The sequence below is a fragment of the Idiotropiscis lumnitzeri genome, unplaced genomic scaffold (assembly GCF_059441095.1).
Source record: "Idiotropiscis lumnitzeri isolate Australia: NSW breed Sydney's pygmy pipehorse unplaced genomic scaffold, RoL_Ilum_1.0 HiC_scaffold_24, whole genome shotgun sequence".
Taxonomy (NCBI): Eukaryota; Metazoa; Chordata; class Actinopteri; order Syngnathiformes; family Syngnathidae; genus Idiotropiscis; species Idiotropiscis lumnitzeri.
In genome coordinates, this window is record NW_028283562.1 from 142,359 (window position 1) to 161,342 (window position 18,984).

The 18,984-nt window shown below is 42.9% G+C and overlaps 1 protein-coding gene across 8 annotated transcripts in view; it reads left to right on the plus strand.

The window, feature by feature from the left end:
• LOC148316031 (casein kinase II subunit alpha-like) overlaps window positions 1–11,484 on the plus strand; it is a 66,396-nt gene extending 54,912 nt beyond the window's left edge. For 4 of the 8 annotated variants that reach the window (XM_088287094.1, XM_088287091.1, XM_088287096.1 and 1 more), the window contains 3 exons: window positions 169–317; window positions 6,040–6,126; window positions 6,288–7,887. In XM_088287094.1, coding sequence (XP_088143220.1) covers window positions 169–317; window positions 6,040–6,126; window positions 6,288–6,478 — 427 coding nt within the window. In that variant the 3' untranslated portion in view covers window positions 6,479–7,887. Of the gene's footprint in view, window positions 1–168; window positions 318–6,039; window positions 6,127–6,287; window positions 7,888–8,877; window positions 8,945–9,304 lie in introns of those variants that run through there. The other 4 variants (XM_088287092.1, XM_088287097.1, XR_015840416.1 and 1 more) reach the window with 3 other exon arrangements.
• Window positions 11,485–18,984: the final 7,500 nt, after the last annotated feature.

An 18,984-nucleotide genomic window follows, 5' to 3' on the forward strand; every position in this document is an offset into this window, starting at 1 on the left:
ATACTGTGTTTAGAGTTATGGAGCTGCAAAGAACATACTATAAAGAACATTTTGGAGTTGATTCACCCTTTAATTGTCTTTGTCCTCAGGCGCTAAAATATTTTAATATTCATTCTGTTCATCAAGAAGATTTAATGTGACATCATGCAATTTTTGTTTGTCCTCCAGGCATTCTCGTAAGCGGTGGGAACGCTTTGTCCACAGCGAAAACCAACATCTGGTCAGCCCAGAAGCTCTGGATTTCCTTGATAAGCTATTGCGCTACGATCACCAAGCCCGGCTCACTGCTCGTGAGGCTATGGATCAGCCTTACTTCTGTAAGCACTCATATGCAGTCAAAAAAGTTACATTTGTAATGGTAATTGTTTCAAGTCTTCTGCTCTAGTCCCTGCAACATTGATGGCACAGCATTGGTTTTCAGAATCAGAATCAGAAATCCCTTTATTGTCATTGTACTCAAGTGTGCAACGATTAGAGAGCTCCCCTCTCCAGTGCAATACAACAATAATTCAGTTAATTCTTCTTGATGTACAGCTTCAGCTGTTCCAACAGTCCAGGGTCTCCATTGTGGTATTTTACTCTTCATCATGCGTCACACATTTTCAATGAAAGACAGGTCTGGACTGCAGACTAGGACTGGGCGATATGGCTGAAAACTATATATTTCAATGAAAGACAGGTCTGGACTGCAGACTAGGGCTGGGCGATATGGCTGAAAACTATATCGGTAGGCATGTATGTCATACGGCTCACCTGTTATCTGAGTTCGATCAGTCGATATTGATATATATCGAATTATTATTATTATATATATATATATATGTTGTTGTTTTTTTTATGATTGTTGCGGAGAGCTGGGACTGTATGTGAATTTAGGGGGGTTCACCGGAGCTCCTCATCCAAACAGTCACTCGAATCAAAGAGCGTGACCGGACACAGGGATAGAGACCAACGTAGCTTTAATAATCCAATCAATTCAACAGAGCTCAATAACTCACTTTCATTCTGGCGCATACACGACGACGAAAAGTGTAGCAATTGCGCATCCGCAGCTAACGACTAACAGACTCTATACGTCTCTCCTAGGAGCTTAGCTGTCCAACAATATGCCCGACATAAATTAACGTCAATACAAGGACACATTAGCTGCCCGAAAACATGCCTGTTGTTAAATAGGCAAATTAAACAGCAAGCCAATACCTGTATAAACAGAGCAGTAATGAGAAATTTACAAAAACTGTTAAAAATAAAACAAGGAAAAGGGCTGAATTCCGATCTGTTTTATTTTAAAATGTACAACGCACGCCGGTCTCCCTTGAGACAACAATTCTGGTGCTACGGGCCATTTCGTCCAGTATGTGTCCGCGGAGGGTGCTTGTTAGCGGCTTCACTGCTATGTACGCCAGCCTCCATTGCAGTGGATGTCTTCTGTGCTAGAGATACGGCCCGTTTCGTCCCGTGCGTGTCCGCGGAGGGTGGACGGCCCGTGCGTGCCCGCAGAAGGTGCTTGTTTGCGGCTTCACTGCTACGTACGCCCACCACCCTTGCGACGGAGGTCTCGTGTACTAGAGCTACGGGCCGTTTCGTCCCGTGCGTGTCCGGGAGGGGGTGCTTGTTATCGCCTTAACTATAAAGCAAGCGTTTCCTCAAGTCCACCTTAGCCACCCGTTTTTTTTTTGTTTGTTTGTTTTGAGTCACGCTAGCTCAGCGGCGTATGCGTAAACCTCGGGTTGTATTTCTTCAATGAGAGGTAGTTTGTGACGAGTAGGGCAGTGATAGGTTGAATTTATCAATACCATTTTCTATTGATATCACACACCCAACTATTGCGATACATATCAATATCGAAGTATCGTCACAGCCCTACTGCAGACAATATGTTAATTAAACTGATGTCATTTGGGGACATTGATAAATGTAGTGATGAGCCATCTGCATAACCACGATAGCCAACATTTATGTTCTGAAGCATTTGACCCAAGGTTAGCATATACAGGCTGAACAAAAGGAGTCCAAGGATTGACCCTTGAGGAACCCTACGTCATGGTCATTCGATCGGATTCAAAACTTCCAAAAGTCTCCTTTCCACTAAGTAAGACCTAAACAATGGTAGTACTTCTCCATTTACTGTCACACAAGTTTCCAATCTGTTCAACGTTATATTTTGATCAATTGTATCAAATGCTGCACTGAGATCCAATAAGAATAGCACACACACCTTCCCTGTGTTTGTGTTCAGTCTTATCTATTTAGAACTTTAATCAGGGCTGTTTCTGTACTGTGATGAGATCAGAAACCTGATTGGAATTCATCAAAAAATCCATTTGAGTTCCAAAATTTGCTGAATTGATTCAAAACACTTTCTCGACCATCTTTTTCGTCAAGAAGGGAAGGTTTGAGATGGCTCTATAATTTGCTAACAAGGAGACATCCAGCATTATCTTTTCTATAAGGGTCTTGGGGATTTAAGAATCTCGCATGATTCAAGTGAGCAATTGATTATTTGCTGTAACTCGGTTTGAAAAGATTTCACAATAGTTTTGAAAAAGATCAAAATGTTATTGAGTTGAGAGACAGCTAGATGTGTTTCGACTGCTGAACCAAATCTGTTCAAGTTTTTTGATCCACTGTATCAAATTTCATCATGGCAATTGAATTATTCCTGAGTGATTTTTAAGGCCCAATCCCATTTCCCTTTTAGCCTTTATCTTTGTCTTTCCCCTTAACTTGTTTGGAGAGACAAAGATGAAGGGTGCAAAAACAATCCCACTCGGGAATGGGAACGCACTAGATCCTGGAGCTGCGTGCAGGTTGTGTCGTAAGCAGACACTACATTACTTTCTAAAAGTATCTACATTACATTATTGATTACACAAGAAACAATGATAAACTGATGCCAAACAATTCAGAAGCAGCCTAGCCTCAATTTTATTTGCCCCGACCGTGTGCCAGCGAGAATTAAGCAACAACTTTTAAAACACGGCTAATTACATCCATCCATCCATCCATCATCTCAGCTGCTTCTCCTCACAAGGGGCACGTTGCTAAAGCTGTAGCCTTTTCTTCACACATATGTACCAATGAAATGCGCTATATAGATAAAGTTGTATTGTATTGTATATTTCATAAGAGAACATTAGTCAGTGAAACTGTTTTAAAAAACTAATACATGTATTGTTGAGCCCGACAAAAGTGTTTTTCTGTGATCATTGTTGAGGGGTGGCCAAAATACAGTTTTGCATGACTGCAAACCTTTGGATGATCCTGTATTGTGAGATTTGGGTCCAGGTTCTTGGGACTCCAGATTGTGATTGTTTTTCAACAACTTGAGTGAAATCATTATCCTTTCTCAAAATGTGGAGTATCTTCCTTCTTTTCGCAAGCCATTGGACTTTGGACATTGGACTATTAAGTAGGGCTGGGCGATATGAGCTAAAATCAAGATCACGATAAATTGAGCAATTTTACCTTGATAACGATAAATGCACGATAAATTCCCCCTATGGACCAAAATCTAAATAAATGCAGGAAATGCATATTAACTGCTTTTTTTATTGATCAACTGGTACACATTACTTTCAATGAAAAATAAAAGTACAAAATCATTTGTCTAAACATTCCAAATAGCTTGCTTTGCATGACTTGAACAATGTCACAAAGAACAGGAGAAAAAGGGTACCTCTCACAAAATCTTTTTCTGCAAATAGATTGCGTCAAGATGCTGTAATGCCATGTGAAAAGGCCTAGATTTGTGTAAAGGTCTCTTGTGAACAATATAAATAATTGCGACTCGACCACAAGTAGGATGTGGATGCAAAGTGCTTGACATGTCTACGCTCCCGTTCCGATATAGTCCATATCGGGAAGTGCGGTTTGCGACAAATATTTCGTACCTCTTGTCGGCTACTTTCATGAGGCATTTAAATCCTGTGCGCTCCACTGTAACTAGAGGAGCTCTATCTTTAGCTATGTTCTAGGCCAGAGGTATTCAATTAAAAGTCACAGAGGTCCACAACTAACATTTCTTCCAATTAAAAGGTCCGAACCAAAGTCCAACTTCCCTTAATGTCTAGCCTATGTTTACATTTTTAGTTTCAATATTTAGTCATTTTCAACAGAGCGCACTTATATACTAAATATTTAGCAATGTTCACATTAAACACCTTTGCCAGTCAAACAAATAGAAGGCGTGTATTTCACATTCCAGATAATGTGGCTCCAGGAACTTAAGTTTGCCACTTCCAGAAAAAAACAGTCAAATACCTCCTGCAGAAATATATCAAGTGCTAAGCATTGAGTTAACATCTTTTACCTTTTTTTTCTCAAATCAAAGAGTGATCAGCCTAAAAAAAACAGAAAGCCTAATTATCCAAGTAAAACAGGTCAACATGTTCAGTACACAATCAATAAAAATGGCTGTCCTCATGAAAAACTAACTCTAAATGAGCTTTGACACCACCTTTTCTTTTGAATATTTTTTTAACATCTCTTAAAAAATGAGTTTGTGACTGCCCTGCCAGTGACTTAATTCTGAGTTGGAACGGAGTCAGGGCCATTGGGATTTGGTAGATTATTTCACACATCTGGCCTTTGTGTTTTCCTTTAAATAGTGTTTGTGCAACCGTATTTAAGCACTCCTTCACAACTTCCCCATCACTGAATGTTTTTTTATGTTTCCCCAAAATCCATGATACTTTTAGTGAACATTCGTTTGCATGCCGCTGGGCTGTAAACAAAAATGTAAAAATCTCTTATAACTGCACTCGAAGTTCGATGTTTTTGCGTGCGCTCACCTCAAACTTCAGCGGATAACTTTGCAAAAAAGGGGCGGTGCTTTGTTTCGTAGTGGCGCTTCGCAATGTTGCGACGGTTTCGGAGCATATGATGCACACTGGTTTTGAATCGGCTGCAGCCAGAACGAAACTAAATTTCTCCGTCCATTCATTTAAAACAACACTTTTTAGCAAGGCATATACTGTCAGCAGCACTCTCTTCCGGTCTGCTGCGCAATTGGCAGTGGATCGTAAACAAAAGATTTGATTGGCTCAAATCGGTGACGCCTTTTCCGTATTAACTAGAATTGCAGCGCCAACGTTTGCGAATGCGCCCTGAAAAAAATTAATCGAAGTGCGGTCATGGGTCCGGTCCGAACCATCGCGCGGTCCGCCATTTGGTGATGCCTGTTCTAGGCTATTGCGTCCACCACTAAGACGTTCTCTCGTATGGTGTCGCCTCCGTTATGGGCTGTTGTCACTTGTCGAACCTTGCATCTCACTTTGAACTTTTAGCACAAGCTCCAAGTCAACAGCATGGTTGTGTTATGGGTGGTGAAAAGGAAAAGGTTGGACGCGCTGCTTACGACGCACTTTGTAGTTCGTGTTCTTTTGCTCAACATCGTCTTTATGGAACCCAAAACATTTCCAAACGGCAGATGTCAAATTTCTTTTCAGGACAAGCACAAGAGGAACAACTTCAACGAACGTTACATCGTCTTCAGCCGTGTCAGCCGCTTCTGGATTTGAATCGCCAGCTACGACCGCGTCGTCTCTTTACTTTCTTTTTCAGATGGGTGGAGTCACGTGACTACACACGCTGTAGGCATCTTAAAGGGGCATGAACATCGCCGCAGACAAAAAAGACTTCTTTTTCTTTTCTTTTTTTTAGACACCGAATTTACCGACATGGACAAAATGATGTCGGTCATTTCGGTGACGGTAAATTATCGCCCAGCCCTACTATTAAGTGCTTTTCCATAGTAAAGAAGCGTCATTTCATGAGCACTCCCTCCTCCAACACAGCGGATTGAAATGCTTGGGCGTCTGCAAAGCTTGCTGATGAGCTGATCATTTGACTCAGGTGTGTTGGAGGAGGGAGACATCTGAAACAGGCAGAATAGTGATTCTTGAGAACAGGATTTTGGGTTTATACGATTGTGACATGACTTCTCCATGCTAAAAAGTCTCTTGGTTTGTAGAATTATCAGGATTATTAACACATACAGACAATGATATAGAATTCTTATTTTTTATTTTACTTTAGTCCCCATTGTGAAGGACCAGTCTCGTGGTGGAGTCGCCAACCTACCCAGTGGGAACCCGGCTGTTAGCACAGCCAACATTATCACTGGTGAGATTTCCCACTCTTCTAGAACAACCATTGAAATATGTGGTTGTGATTTTGTTTTATATATATATATATATATATATATATATATATATATATATATATATATATATATATATATATATATAATTGTGCTGTTGGCATTAAAACACTGCAAACTGCAGGTGGGTATCATGTGTTTCAGCGCATGTTTGTGGGCTGCTTGTTGTCAAACAATAGCTACGGCACTTCTCCAGGTATATCTGCCTTGCCAGCTTCTACTGCCCTGGGTCCCCTCACTGGTTCGCCTGTCCTGTCCGCCACCACCAATGCTCTGAGCTCCCCCGTGCCCACTGCTGCCGGAGCACCCCAATGACACCCTCATCAAATCCAGATGGAGACGGGTGCAGCTCTACCAGCTCTCTACATTTTAACCCTGCGTGGCCAAGCCTCATCAAAACCTTCCAAATTTATTTTAATGTTATGTTTTTCATTTTCTTCTCCTTTTATCAGTTGAACATGCTCATGTGACCAAATGAATGTCCTGTGTAGATGAAATACAATGATATTAATTTCTCCAAATGCAGCAATGGGGATCCATGGTTGTTTTTTTCTTATTTTTTTTTTATTATTATTTTTTTTTTGTTTTTTTGGGGATTATGTTGTAAGAAGTACGTTAACAGAAGACAAGCAAGGGATATTTGCCGTCAGGACCAAAAAGAGCACAGCTTGAATAAACTTGTTTCGCGTCCGTTGACTTTGAACACAACATGTCTGATGCCTTTTTGTGCTCCAGATGAATGACACTAATGGTTGATTACTATTTCAACAACATCCAGCCATGCCAGCCAAAACATTGAGACCAAACCATCCTCATTTGTGAGAGACCACACACATACACTCGCACACAGTAAGATATGAGCAATGATTTCTTGAGAAATGCTGTTTTGTAGTTCCTTGAAGTACTTCAAGACCTTACCAAAGTTTTCCCCCATCCATTAGAAAGAATAGTGGAAGAAACCTGGTTTGTTCCCATTAGATGAACATCTTTAAAATCCAGGGTTATATTTTTTTCTTTTTTCAAATAATTTGCTTATTAACTGTGGAGAGAGAACAAATCTTTGCCAAAACTATTCCTGCAGAAGGGTTTGTGTTGTCCTGTATATGTTTGGATGATTTGGAGTTGGTGGCTTAGACAAAGATGGAACGCTTTCGAGCCCTGGTGACGATACAGACTCTCCAAAGTAATATAAGACACTGGAGAATAGATTTAATCTGCTGATGCAAATGTTAATGAACAAATCCATATTGCCAAATGAAGAGTTTTATGCATGGCAGGTGTCTACTTTGCATTTAATGTTTTGTGGCCATGCCCCCAATGAGTGAAAACTATTATGGGTTAAGGTTGACAATGTGAGTATTCATAGCATTTTATTTGATTAATCATTCTTGGCAGGTGAGTGAAATGCTGTTAGGTTTGGAGTAAAACTCAGCAGTTCAGTAAAGTGTAGTGTGGCTACATGATGGCTAACAGATGGACATTCACCAAATTCTTCAAGTAAAATGCTAAATAGCACTTGAGGGATATCAATCTCCTGTGTTCTTGTGCCACAGTTTGAAAGTGTAAGTTTTTGACTCTTATGTACATCTTTTGTAAACATCGAAATGCAAATAAATTAAATTGTGTACATTGAGTCCCTGCACCACTGTATATATTTTTATGTTATTATGTAAAAAACTAGTATTTGCAAATATTTGTGTAAATAAACCGTTATTTATCAGGTACCTGGTGGTTTTGTAATCTTGAAATTATTCACGTCAATTTTGAATCTGCTTCACATTTTTTTTCCAGGTAGAATAAGGTTTTATTAAAAATGGGTTTCGTTTGGTGGTAAAACGAGAGATGGCTATCTTGTGGCGTTTGTGATGTTTTGAAGTTTTCAACATTCTGCTACTTAAAATGAATAGCACCAAAATATACCTACAAAGTGCAAGCTGTCTTATAAGAATAAAAACATTTTATAGACCAATTTTTATTTCCAAAATGCACTTTTTTTGTAAAATTGTAAATATGTACTTAGCAATTTTGTTTTGAACAAGTATTACAAAAAAAACAAGAAATTAAGTACCATATGGGCCAAACCGAAATACAGTACTTGCAAAAGAAAGATTAAGAATTAAACATGCATACAGTAAAGTGCAATTTTAAATTTCCTAAAAAAAAGTGGGAAAAAGTAAAACTAAGTAATTTACTGGATTTATTCTAGCCTAATATATTACCAATAATCTATACCTCACAAGAAAGAAATTCTGAAAAAAATATTTTCTCTATTCCGAAATTTACAAACTATGTGCAAAACACAAAATGAACAACCAAATGATGAATAATAATAATATAAATAATTAAATACCCAACAGACACATTGTGATTGACACCCTCATTTCATGAACATCATACTTTCAAAGTGGGATATGTTTGGACATGGGTGGCACAGTGGACGACTGGTTAGCCTCACAGGTCACCTGCGTAAAGTTGGCCCCCCATTTCTCGCAAAAATAGGGGGAAATAGTTTGTTTCGTTTGTGCTGTTAAGATTTTCGTTTGTTCTGCTACGGTTTCAGAGATATTACACTTTTTTTTATTTCGAGTGAGCAGCAGAAATCCACGTTTCCCTCAATGAAGGCAAGATGACGAGCAACGGAACGGTCAACACGAATGAGACGGCTTTCATGCTTGAAAACCCCTTTTTTATGTTGATGAACTCTGCTTCAACAGCTGCCAAACAGTGATGCAGTGATGCTGGTCTTTCGGAAGAGAGGGACCATTACGCCTGTCCAGAGTGGTAAGTAACTTCCCAGTCTTATGATGTGGGGAATCTCAGGGAGGAAGTGGATGTTATCTCTGTCACCCACTGTCGAGCGTTAGTCTGGATCTGCTACTGATGCACCTCGACGGGTTCCTGTGCCTGAACCTCTTCATCTCGCATGCTGATACATTCTTCTTGTGCAATTTGAGCTTTTAGGTATTTCTTCCACTTTTCTGATAGGAGAGGGGTTCCAGAACTGTCATTACCTTCAGATTCACTAAGTGCCACAATAGTGATGGCACATAGAAGTTATTTTGCATTTTCCACACATTGTGACTTAAGTAGTTGTGCTAAATCTCACAAAAAATCTTTAACACGATGTATTTTATTTTTCAGGGAGACCCACTGGGAGATCATATTGCTGCAGTGTGCAACATCTACCCTGACAAAACATGGCAGGTTTTCATGCTGATTCACAAGCAAGACTTTAAAGCACTCATTGATGTAGGTCTTCAAATCAGGATGAGGGGTAAAAGCTTTGACCAGAGATCCAAGGATGGCAAGAGAAAAAGCACTCACTGCTTCTATTGGGGCCGGGGCACCTGCATGAATCCATTCCTTCAGCCACTGTGTTATAGCACAAACGCCATGCTTCTCTGGCCACTGTGTGATAGCACAAACGCCATACTTCTCTGACAACATCTGTACCAATGTCTTGTACAGATACAGTTGTGTTTGACTCCAGTAGTGACAGAAAAAACGTGTCCAGTCCAATGTCTTTAATGCTACCACTGTGAGGTGCACTGTACTTCAAATAGATACATAAAGAAATACATAAATGTCCTCATTTGTGACGCAAACTTAAATCTCTCTCTGCAGTGATGCACATTTCAGCAACCTTACACGCGCAAGGTCGACGATTGTGTCGTTTTGGAGAAGCGGCTGGATAAATTCTAAATGACTTAAAATAATTACTAATTGAAAAACTGTAGCAGCACAATACAAGTTCTTACGGCCCAAAACAGCACAATCGAAACAGACTAGTTCAACCATAAAGCGGATGTTTTTACAGCAAAATGAAAGTTAGAAAAGTTATAAAATGTCAGGGTGTGGGAACTTGCTGGCTTATAGTCCACTAGAAATTGAAACAGGCATTATCAATAAAACTGAATTGCGATTCGCATTCCTGTCTTTATAGACCCATCACTCGTGGTCACGTCTGTTGAAGTAATTTTAATTTGACAAAGATGATGATGGTGCCCTTCCTTATTTTAATACTATATTTTGTTGCAAAACGTGTTGGCAATCACAGGACAAATTTTGGTAACTTTCACTGGATTTTTGCGCCTGTCAGCAGGTATAATGGGCCGCTCTTATTCATCAAACTGCCCAAGTTTTCTCCAGTTTGAAGGGTGCTTTCTCCAGACAGCATATTGTTGTGTCAAAATAACTCCCGGACTACGACGTGATGATCAACTCGTTTATTCACATCTCGCGGACTCTCATCACGGCAACGTCACAACTCCACGCCCACTTCCGGGGTCCTCTTTCCCCAACCTCTTTCACAGGGCTGTCCCCACTTATGCCCGTACATAACACATATAACCTGGAATTAATAAGAAAACGAGTGATTCGTGTGATTCACTGAGAGTGGTAGCACGTCACCTACCTCCTTGGTCGAACGACGGCATGAAGACTGACGCTGCAGCTCGAGTGGTCGTGACGTCACAGCTAGAAATGAAAAAGTGTAATATCTCTAGAACCGTAGCGGCACAAACGAAACTTTTGACAGCACAAACTTAGCACAAACGAATGGCACCATTCCCGACTCATTTGGATGAAAGTGGCAGGCTGGGTGACGTCACCACTAGAAATTAAAACGTGTAATATCTCTGGAACTGAAGCAGCACAAACAAATGCCACCATTCCCGACCCATTTGGATAAAAATGGGCTGGGTGACCTCATCACTCAAAATTTAAAAAAGGGTAATATCTCTGGAACCGTAGCAGCACAAACGAAACTTTTAACAGCACAAACGAGCACAAACGCAGCACAAACGAAACAAACTATTTCCCCCTATTTTTTAGAGAAATGGGGGGTCAACTTCACGCAGGTTAACAGTTCAGAGTTGCAGGGCTGGATTCCGACTCCGGCCTTTCTGTGTGGAGTTTGCATGTTCTCTCTGTGTCTGCGTGGATTCCTGGGTTCCTCCCACATTCCAAAAACATGCATGTTAGGTTGATTGGACACCATGAATTACCCCTTGATGTGGTTGGGGATGGGGATTGGTCTTTGTGTGCACTGCGATTGGCTCCAGGGTAGAGTCTGAAGGCAGCTGGTATAGACTCCAGCACCCTTGCGACCATCGTGAGGAGAATCGGTTCAGATAATGGATGGATTTTTGGACATCATTTTTACCCCACACTCAATCTTTTCCATAATTGCATTCCATGAATAGTAGCACAAAAGCACCTATTGCTATTAAAGGATTTTATACATTTGACTATAAAGGATTTTATATGATTGACTACAAGTTACATGTATTCAGTTTAATGCAATAAAGATATTTGCTGATTGTGCTTTGATTCAATGTGCGGTGGAAGGTCAGGGCAGGCTGTGTGAAGTGCATGGGTGGCAGATGTTTTGTGCAGGACGAGCCGCACGTCTGGAAACTGGGTGTGCTGACACAGAAAGTTCCAGGCATCAAGGACATCAAGGAGCTGTTGCGTGAGATGGTCAGACGGTCGGCGGTGAGAACGGAATAACAGATCCAGTGGCTCATGGGCAGTTGAGCACACAAACAACTGCCTTGGCGAGCCCATGGGAAGAGCCGACACCACGCCATCCTGTGGGGTGAAGATATCCAATATGAGCAAGCTAAAGTTAGTTGCAGATGACACATAGCAAATAGGAGAGTAGTAGGATGTCTGTGCTTTGTTTTGTTGAAATGTATAAATGATCCTGGGCAACTCGGGGGGGGGGGTCGTCTTCTGTTGGGTACAGAGGCGCGCAGAGCTGTAATCGAGCCCCAGGCTTTGTACTAGATCTCCTGTTAGGAATAAATCCGCTCCCGTGTGAAATCGCCGGCTTTCTGGTCATTTCTCTCTCAAAACGAGCGCACATAATTGTTGGATGAATGTAAGTTGGGTTTGGTTAATGGAGTCAGATAATAGATAAATTCCAACACTGTTCATAAAAACATCTCTATATATCTTGCCCAGTAGCCTACTTGTTTTGCACTAGTACAAGTGTCCATTGAAAGTATGATAAAGATAAAGATGTCCTTTAATAGTCCCACAATGGTGAAATTTTCAGTGTTACAGCAGCAAAGATATATATCACACAGAGGTGGCGGCGTAATGTAGCCGTTAATGCAGGGGGTCCTCAATCCTGTTCCTCGAGGGCCAGTGTCCTGCAGGTTTTCCATCTCTCCCTGCTGCAACACGGCTGATTCAAATGATCAGATAATCAGCAAGGTCTGTAGAAACTAGATAACGATCGCTCAGGTGTGTTGCACCAGAGAGTGGTGGAAAACGGGCAGGAGATCGGCCCTCGAGGAACAGGATTGAAGAATGTATAACATTAGCAGCAGACATTCATAAAAAGCATGCAAATATACACAGTATAAACATATATACACAGATCCCCAAGTATATACACACTTACATCCCACAACATATACAAGTGTAAGGAGACACTCCTAATGCCTGTCCATGGTACAGAGGGGAAATGAATAAAAACGCTGCAATGATAAAAAATACTGAATGATTGAAAATACTGCAATGATAAAAGTGCTGTAATGGTAAGAGTAATGAAATGATAGAAAAATACTGCAATGATAGAAAATACTGCAATGATAGAAAATACTGCAATGATAAAATATACTGCAATGATAAAATATACTGCAATGATAAAAGTACTGTAGTGGTAAAAGTACTGCAATGATAAAAAAATACTACAATGATAAAAGTACTATAATAGTGAAAGTACCGCAATGATAGAAATACTGCAGTGATAAAAGTACTGTAATAAGAATACTGGAATGGTAAACGAAATTCAGCATTGGTCAGTATTTAAGTACAGCATTGGATAAAGCCCAGTAGTAGTGTGTATTGCATTCTAGGACTGCACAATTGCACTAATGCCCGCCTGTTTCTAGGCCTGACCTAATGTTCTTGTTAAAATGTCTGACAGCAGCCGGCAGGAAGGCAAAATCTCTCTTTCGTACAGCGAGGGAGTAACAGTCTATCACTGAAGGAGCTGTGGATTGTTCTCAGAGTGTCATTGAGTGGGTGGGCTGGGTTGTCCAGCATTGGTGACAGTTTTGCCGTCATCCTCCTGCCCCCCACTGAGTCCACAGAGGAGGGAGCAGCCCAGGACAGAGCTGGCCCTCCTCACTAGTTTGTCCAGTCTCTTTTTTTCCCGGCCCGAGACCACTCCATAGAAAATGACCGGTGAAACCACCGAGTCATAGAAGTTCCTGAGGAGTGTCCCCCGAACTCCAAAGGACCTCAGCCTCCTGAGTAGGAAGAGTCTCCTCGGACCCTTCCTATGAGAGGGTCTGTGTTGTTGCTCCAGTCCAGTTTATTGTTCAGATGAACACCCAGGTACTTGAAAGTTGAGACCCTCTCAACGTCTGTTCCCTGGATATTCATTGGTGCAGGTGGAGAGTGCCGATGCTTGCAGAAATCCACCACCAGCTCTTTGGATTTCCCAGCGTTGATTTGGAGGCGGTTCTGCTGACACTAGTCCACAAAACCCTGCGTAACACCTCTGTACTCCCGATCGTCTCCGTCAGTGATGAGGCCGACAATCGCAGAGTCCTCAGAGAACTTCTGCAGGTAACAGATGGAGGAATTGTATTTGTAGTCCGAGGTGTAGAGCAGGGGTCTTCAATCCTGTCCCTCGAGGGCCGGTGTCCTGCCCGTTTCCCACCTCTACCTGGTGCAACACACCTGAGCGATCGTTATCTAGCTTCTACAGACCTTGCTGATTATCTGATCATTTGAATCAGCTGTGTTGGGGCAGGGAGAGATGGAAAACCTGCAGGATGCCGCCCCTCGAGGAACAGGATTGAGGACCCCTGGTGTAGAGGGTGAACAGGAAGGGAGCCAGAACAGTTCCTCCCGTGCTGCAGAGGAGCACGTCAGACACACAGTCCTGTGTTTTCACGTACTGTGGCCGGTTTGTGAGGTAGTTTTGAATCCATGTGATGAGGTGGTGGGCCACTCCCGCCTGCTCCAGCTTGTCTCCCAATAGGGTAGGCTGGATGGTGTTGAAAGCACTGGAGAAATATAAGAACATGTGGGAGAGTGAAGTGTGGTGCAGGTAGATGATGGCATCATCCACACTGATGCCCGGCTGGTTTGCGAACTGGAGTGGGTCCATTGAGGAGCTGACCACGGGGTGCAGATGGACGAGGACCAGTCTCTCCAGGGTCTTCATCAGATGAGACGTCAGCGCCACTGGTCTGAAGTTGTTGAGCTCCTTCGGATGGGGTCTTTGGAACCGGAAGCAGGCAGGATGTTTTCCACAGCTGGGGGACTCTGCCCAGCTTCAGGCTCAGGTTGAACATGTGCTGGACGATTCCACACAGCTGGTCTGCGCAGGATTTGAGGACCTGTGAGCTAATCCCATCTGGACCTGCTGCCTTCCTCGCCTTCATCTTCCTCAGCTGGTTCTTCACCTGAGATATTGTGAGGAACCAGGCTGAGCAGGAGGAAGTGGTGGTTGTCTGATATGGCTGGGAACTGGAGCCTGTGGAGAGAGAGAGGGGGGAGAATAGAGGGGAGAGAGGGTCTCGTTCGCAGAGGCAGGAGGGGTTGGTGGGGGCTGCAGCAGGGGAGACTGAGCGGGGCAGGCATTTGATCAAACCTATTGAAAAATAGGTTCAACTCATTTGCCCACTGAAGGCCCCCCCCCTTCTGGGTCTTACCTGGTTGTCCGTGGCCTGAGATGGTCTTCAGGCCCCTCCAGACATCCCTGGCATTGTGTTTGCTGCTGTTGTTCCTCCATCCGCATCCTGTAGGACTTTTTCCCCTCTCTGATCCTACTTCTCAGCTGACGTTGCACTCTCTTCAGCTTCTCCTTGTCGCCTGACACAAAAGCCCTCTTTTTCTCCTTCAGGAGAGCTTTAATGTCCGATGTGATCCAGGGTTTGTTGTTGGAGAAGCATCTTACTGTCCTGGTGGGAATGGTGTTCTCCATGCAGAAATGAATATAGTCTGTAATTGTGTCTGTTAAACCATTAATGTCCTCCCCGTGGGCTTCGCTGAATACCTCCCACACAGTTGTGTTGAAACAGTCCTTTAAGGTCTGCGGACCAGAGGTTTGTACACAGGCAGGAGAGCAACCAAGTTGTGGTCAGCTTTGTCCAGCGGGGGGAGGGGCAGTGATGTGTACGCCTCCTTGGTGTTGGCATAGAAAAGGTCCAATATTTTATTGTCTCTGGTGTGGCAGGTTACATATTGTGTGAATGAAGGCAGAGAGGAGGAAGGGGAAGCATGATTGAAGTCACCAGAAATAAGGAGCAGGGAATTTGGGCGCTGTGTTTGTAGCCTGCTCACAGCTGCAGTCAGTACGGACACAGGCTGTCTCATTGTTAGCAGAGGGTGGCACGTACGCCGCCACCGGGATCACATGACTGAACTCTTGCGGTAAATAGTACGGATGGATGCTAACAGCTATCAGCTCAATTTCCCGACTGCAAAGTTGATCCTTAACAGTTATGTGCCCAGGGTGACACCATCTATCATGAACAAACACAGCCAGCCCTCCTCTTTTCCTCTTACCGCTCTCCAGCGTCCTGTCCGCACGTAGGATTTGGAAGCCGTCCAATTCCACGACGGCGTCCGGCGTTAGCTCTGTTAGCTGTAAAGAATGTTATAGGAACAATCATGTTATCAAATGTAATCAGGAATAAACCTAATATCACACCAAGTCTAATATCACACAAAGTCTAGCATCACACAACATTATAAATGAATATGTCTAACATCACACAACACTATAGTATGGGATTTTGTTACTAATTTCGGTTCATTCATTAACAACAATTCTGGGAAACCAAACAACACAGCCACCTGCACCTAGGTTAAAGCGACCACCCAGGTCAGGGCAACCGAACAAACTCCACTCTAAATAAACATGAAAGGAGGCGGATGTGGACCGGACAAACACCGGCTGAGACCAGAATACACATACCCTTTTGATTTTATGTACCGTTGATACTGTTGTGTAAACCTGTATTAATTTCTGTATTGATTGTAATGTGTCAACGTGACCTGTGATTCTCAATAAAAGGCCCGGGGAGAATTGGAGGTTCAGAGATCAGACCTGTTCACTGGGGTTTCATCTCTCCTGGCCGGAAACTTGCCACACGGGGTCCGTGTCTATTGTCCCTAAATTTCCTACTTGTCGAGGCGTGGGTCGCTCCTCCACATTGGAGTGATACTCCCTTGACATTAGCCACGACTCCGTGAACATCAGCAAGCTAGCCTCCCGGAAATTCCTCTCGTGCTGGGTTAGCGCTGCTAGCTCGTCCATTATTTTGGGAGGGATCGAACATTCCCCATAATAACGGACGGGAGGATGGGGTTGTATCGTCTCCTCCTTGCCTGGCGTTTAGCCCCCACACGACATCCCCCGTCTCTTCCTCCTCAGCTCGCGGGGGATATCGGGTCTCGCTCCGGCAGCTGACACGGGGTTAGCACAGAGTGCTAACAGCTCATCTCTTGCGTTCACGATCGATCTGTAGCTCAGAGTTTCGTCTCCAGTCACGATCGCGCAAAAAACAGCCCCCAACAGCAGTAAAACCACCGCAAGTTGGATGTCCATTGCTGCGATGAAGTAAAATAAAATAAAACAGGGTAAAGGGAAAAAACACACGAAAAAGGCTCAATAGTGAACCACGCTGCTGTAAACAGGCAGCCACTCGCGCGGCGCCGGAACCGGAGTGGTGTTGAAGATATGTGACAAATACTTTACAGCTGACTAATCCATAATGTCCTCTCGTGTGTTCCAAGGCAACCATTGGACAGCACGGAGTTTGCTATGACACGCCCTAGGACTAGGTCATTAGTTAATGCAAATTGTTGCAGTTACTCTTTGCCAAAGGGATACTGGAAGACAGATTGTCTGCTGCTTGAGTAAAGGAAGTTAGGTCGAGTTGAGCCTGCCGTGATTGTTGCAGCCTGTTTTCCCAACTTCTGGCGAAGCTGGAGCATTAGTCTTTGCTATGACTGCCCAGTATTTATTTCAGATGGTGTTGTTTCTTCGATTGGTGGTTGACAAATTCCAATTAGAATTTTGAGGGATACTGTTGGTGTGGATTCCTAAATTTTGAAATCTGTTTTGCCTTTCGCAGAGCAGTCAGACACTGGAAGTGTCGTGGTTTGTGGCATTGGTCTAGTCCTTTTTTTCTCCTCAATATAAAAACAAGCTCATGGCAAACCAAATGGTTTTGAGAGGCAGCCTTTAGCACCCCTTAGGCATTTGATGTTCCCATTTGTGGCTCTCAAGCACCTTCACGCCACAAAGATGTTGAGAACAAGCCGTAAAATCTTGACCTTGTGGTTATACTCCAGGAAGAGCAGTTGACAGTTTTCTTGCGATGCGCTGTTGGCAGAACAAAAGTTTGATCTATCTTTGGCTCATCTGATGGATAAGGTAGTCCCGATTCCGCTGTGAGGGACAATGCTCAAGGTTTATCTTTTTTTTCATGATGGAATCTCTGTGAGAATATGGGTTCCATGCGATGATTTGGGATTGAGAGAACCTGTGTTTCAAATTGTCGTCAAATTGTCGTACCTATAATTTTGTAGAGTATTACAAAACGCATGGTGACGTGGCCGGTCACCTAGGTCTTAGTAAAACGTATACTCGTATACTCCGTCATTTCTTTCTGACCATGTCAAAGGCGAGATGTGGCACAGTTCATTAAAACATGTCATAGTTCAGTCAGTTCACCAGCGAGCCAAATCGGGTGGTATGGTAGAGGTGGCAAAAGAGAAATTGGAATCTTATCAGAACTTGAAACAGTAGTATAACAAAAAAGCAGAGTAGACTGGTATAGTACAGACTATATCGGTGCTCTTGCCATGGGTGAATTTTTCTTTTTATGCCAAATATGTTGGTCCTTTTACTGTGTTCCATTAGGTGTCAGATCTAAACTATGTAATTGAAACTCCTCTGAAAGGTGAAGATCCAAGATGGCCCATTTTTCACTAACAAGCTCAGTTTAAATATTATATGCATGACCAGGAAACTGAAATTAGTTATCATTTTCTTTTTTTATCTATTCATTTTGGAGAAATTAGGAAATAAGTGAAGACTTGAAAAACGCCTACATTTAATGAGGAATATGACCACGCCCCCTTCAGCTATGTGAGAGTCATTAAAGGGGCCGATAACAAACTCTCCATTGGAAATCATTGGACTTTCATTGCTTATAACATCCAAAACTGGTGATAAATTGGCACCAAAATTCATGTGGACATCCCTACCTATGACCACTTCAACATATGAAAAGGATTACCCTTGCAGTGGCTGATTTATATGAGAATGAGGAAATGTGGAAGTGAGCAGAGTGACATATATGTAGGCTGGGAGGATTCGCACACTTGCACACTGCTTCTTTGCTGACCACGGTGAGGACGTGCGCCCATAAAGCACCAGTCGGGAAATTTACAGAGACTCAAGTGGGAATGAGTAGACATGCACATTTATTTGGATGAGGATTGGCCCCAGTTTTTCCTCATCACTACTATCTGCCTTCTTATTCTTTGGAACATAACAGCTCCTGGCTACGTGTACACCACTCGGCCTCCTCGCTGCAACTTTTTGTTCATTGATGGTCCCCAAGCAGCCAACTAAAAGCACATGCCACTCCGTGATGCGCACCGTACATACCAACCCCAGTGTTTGATGAGGTCTTTATCTGAAATTGACCCCCACTCCCTCTCATAGAAAAGCTGGTGGCTGAAAGCAATGTGGGACAATGCACACAATTGCTTGCGAGGAAACTCTGCAACTTGAAGACGCAAGATAGTAAGGTGCGAATTTTGTTGTGCTAACG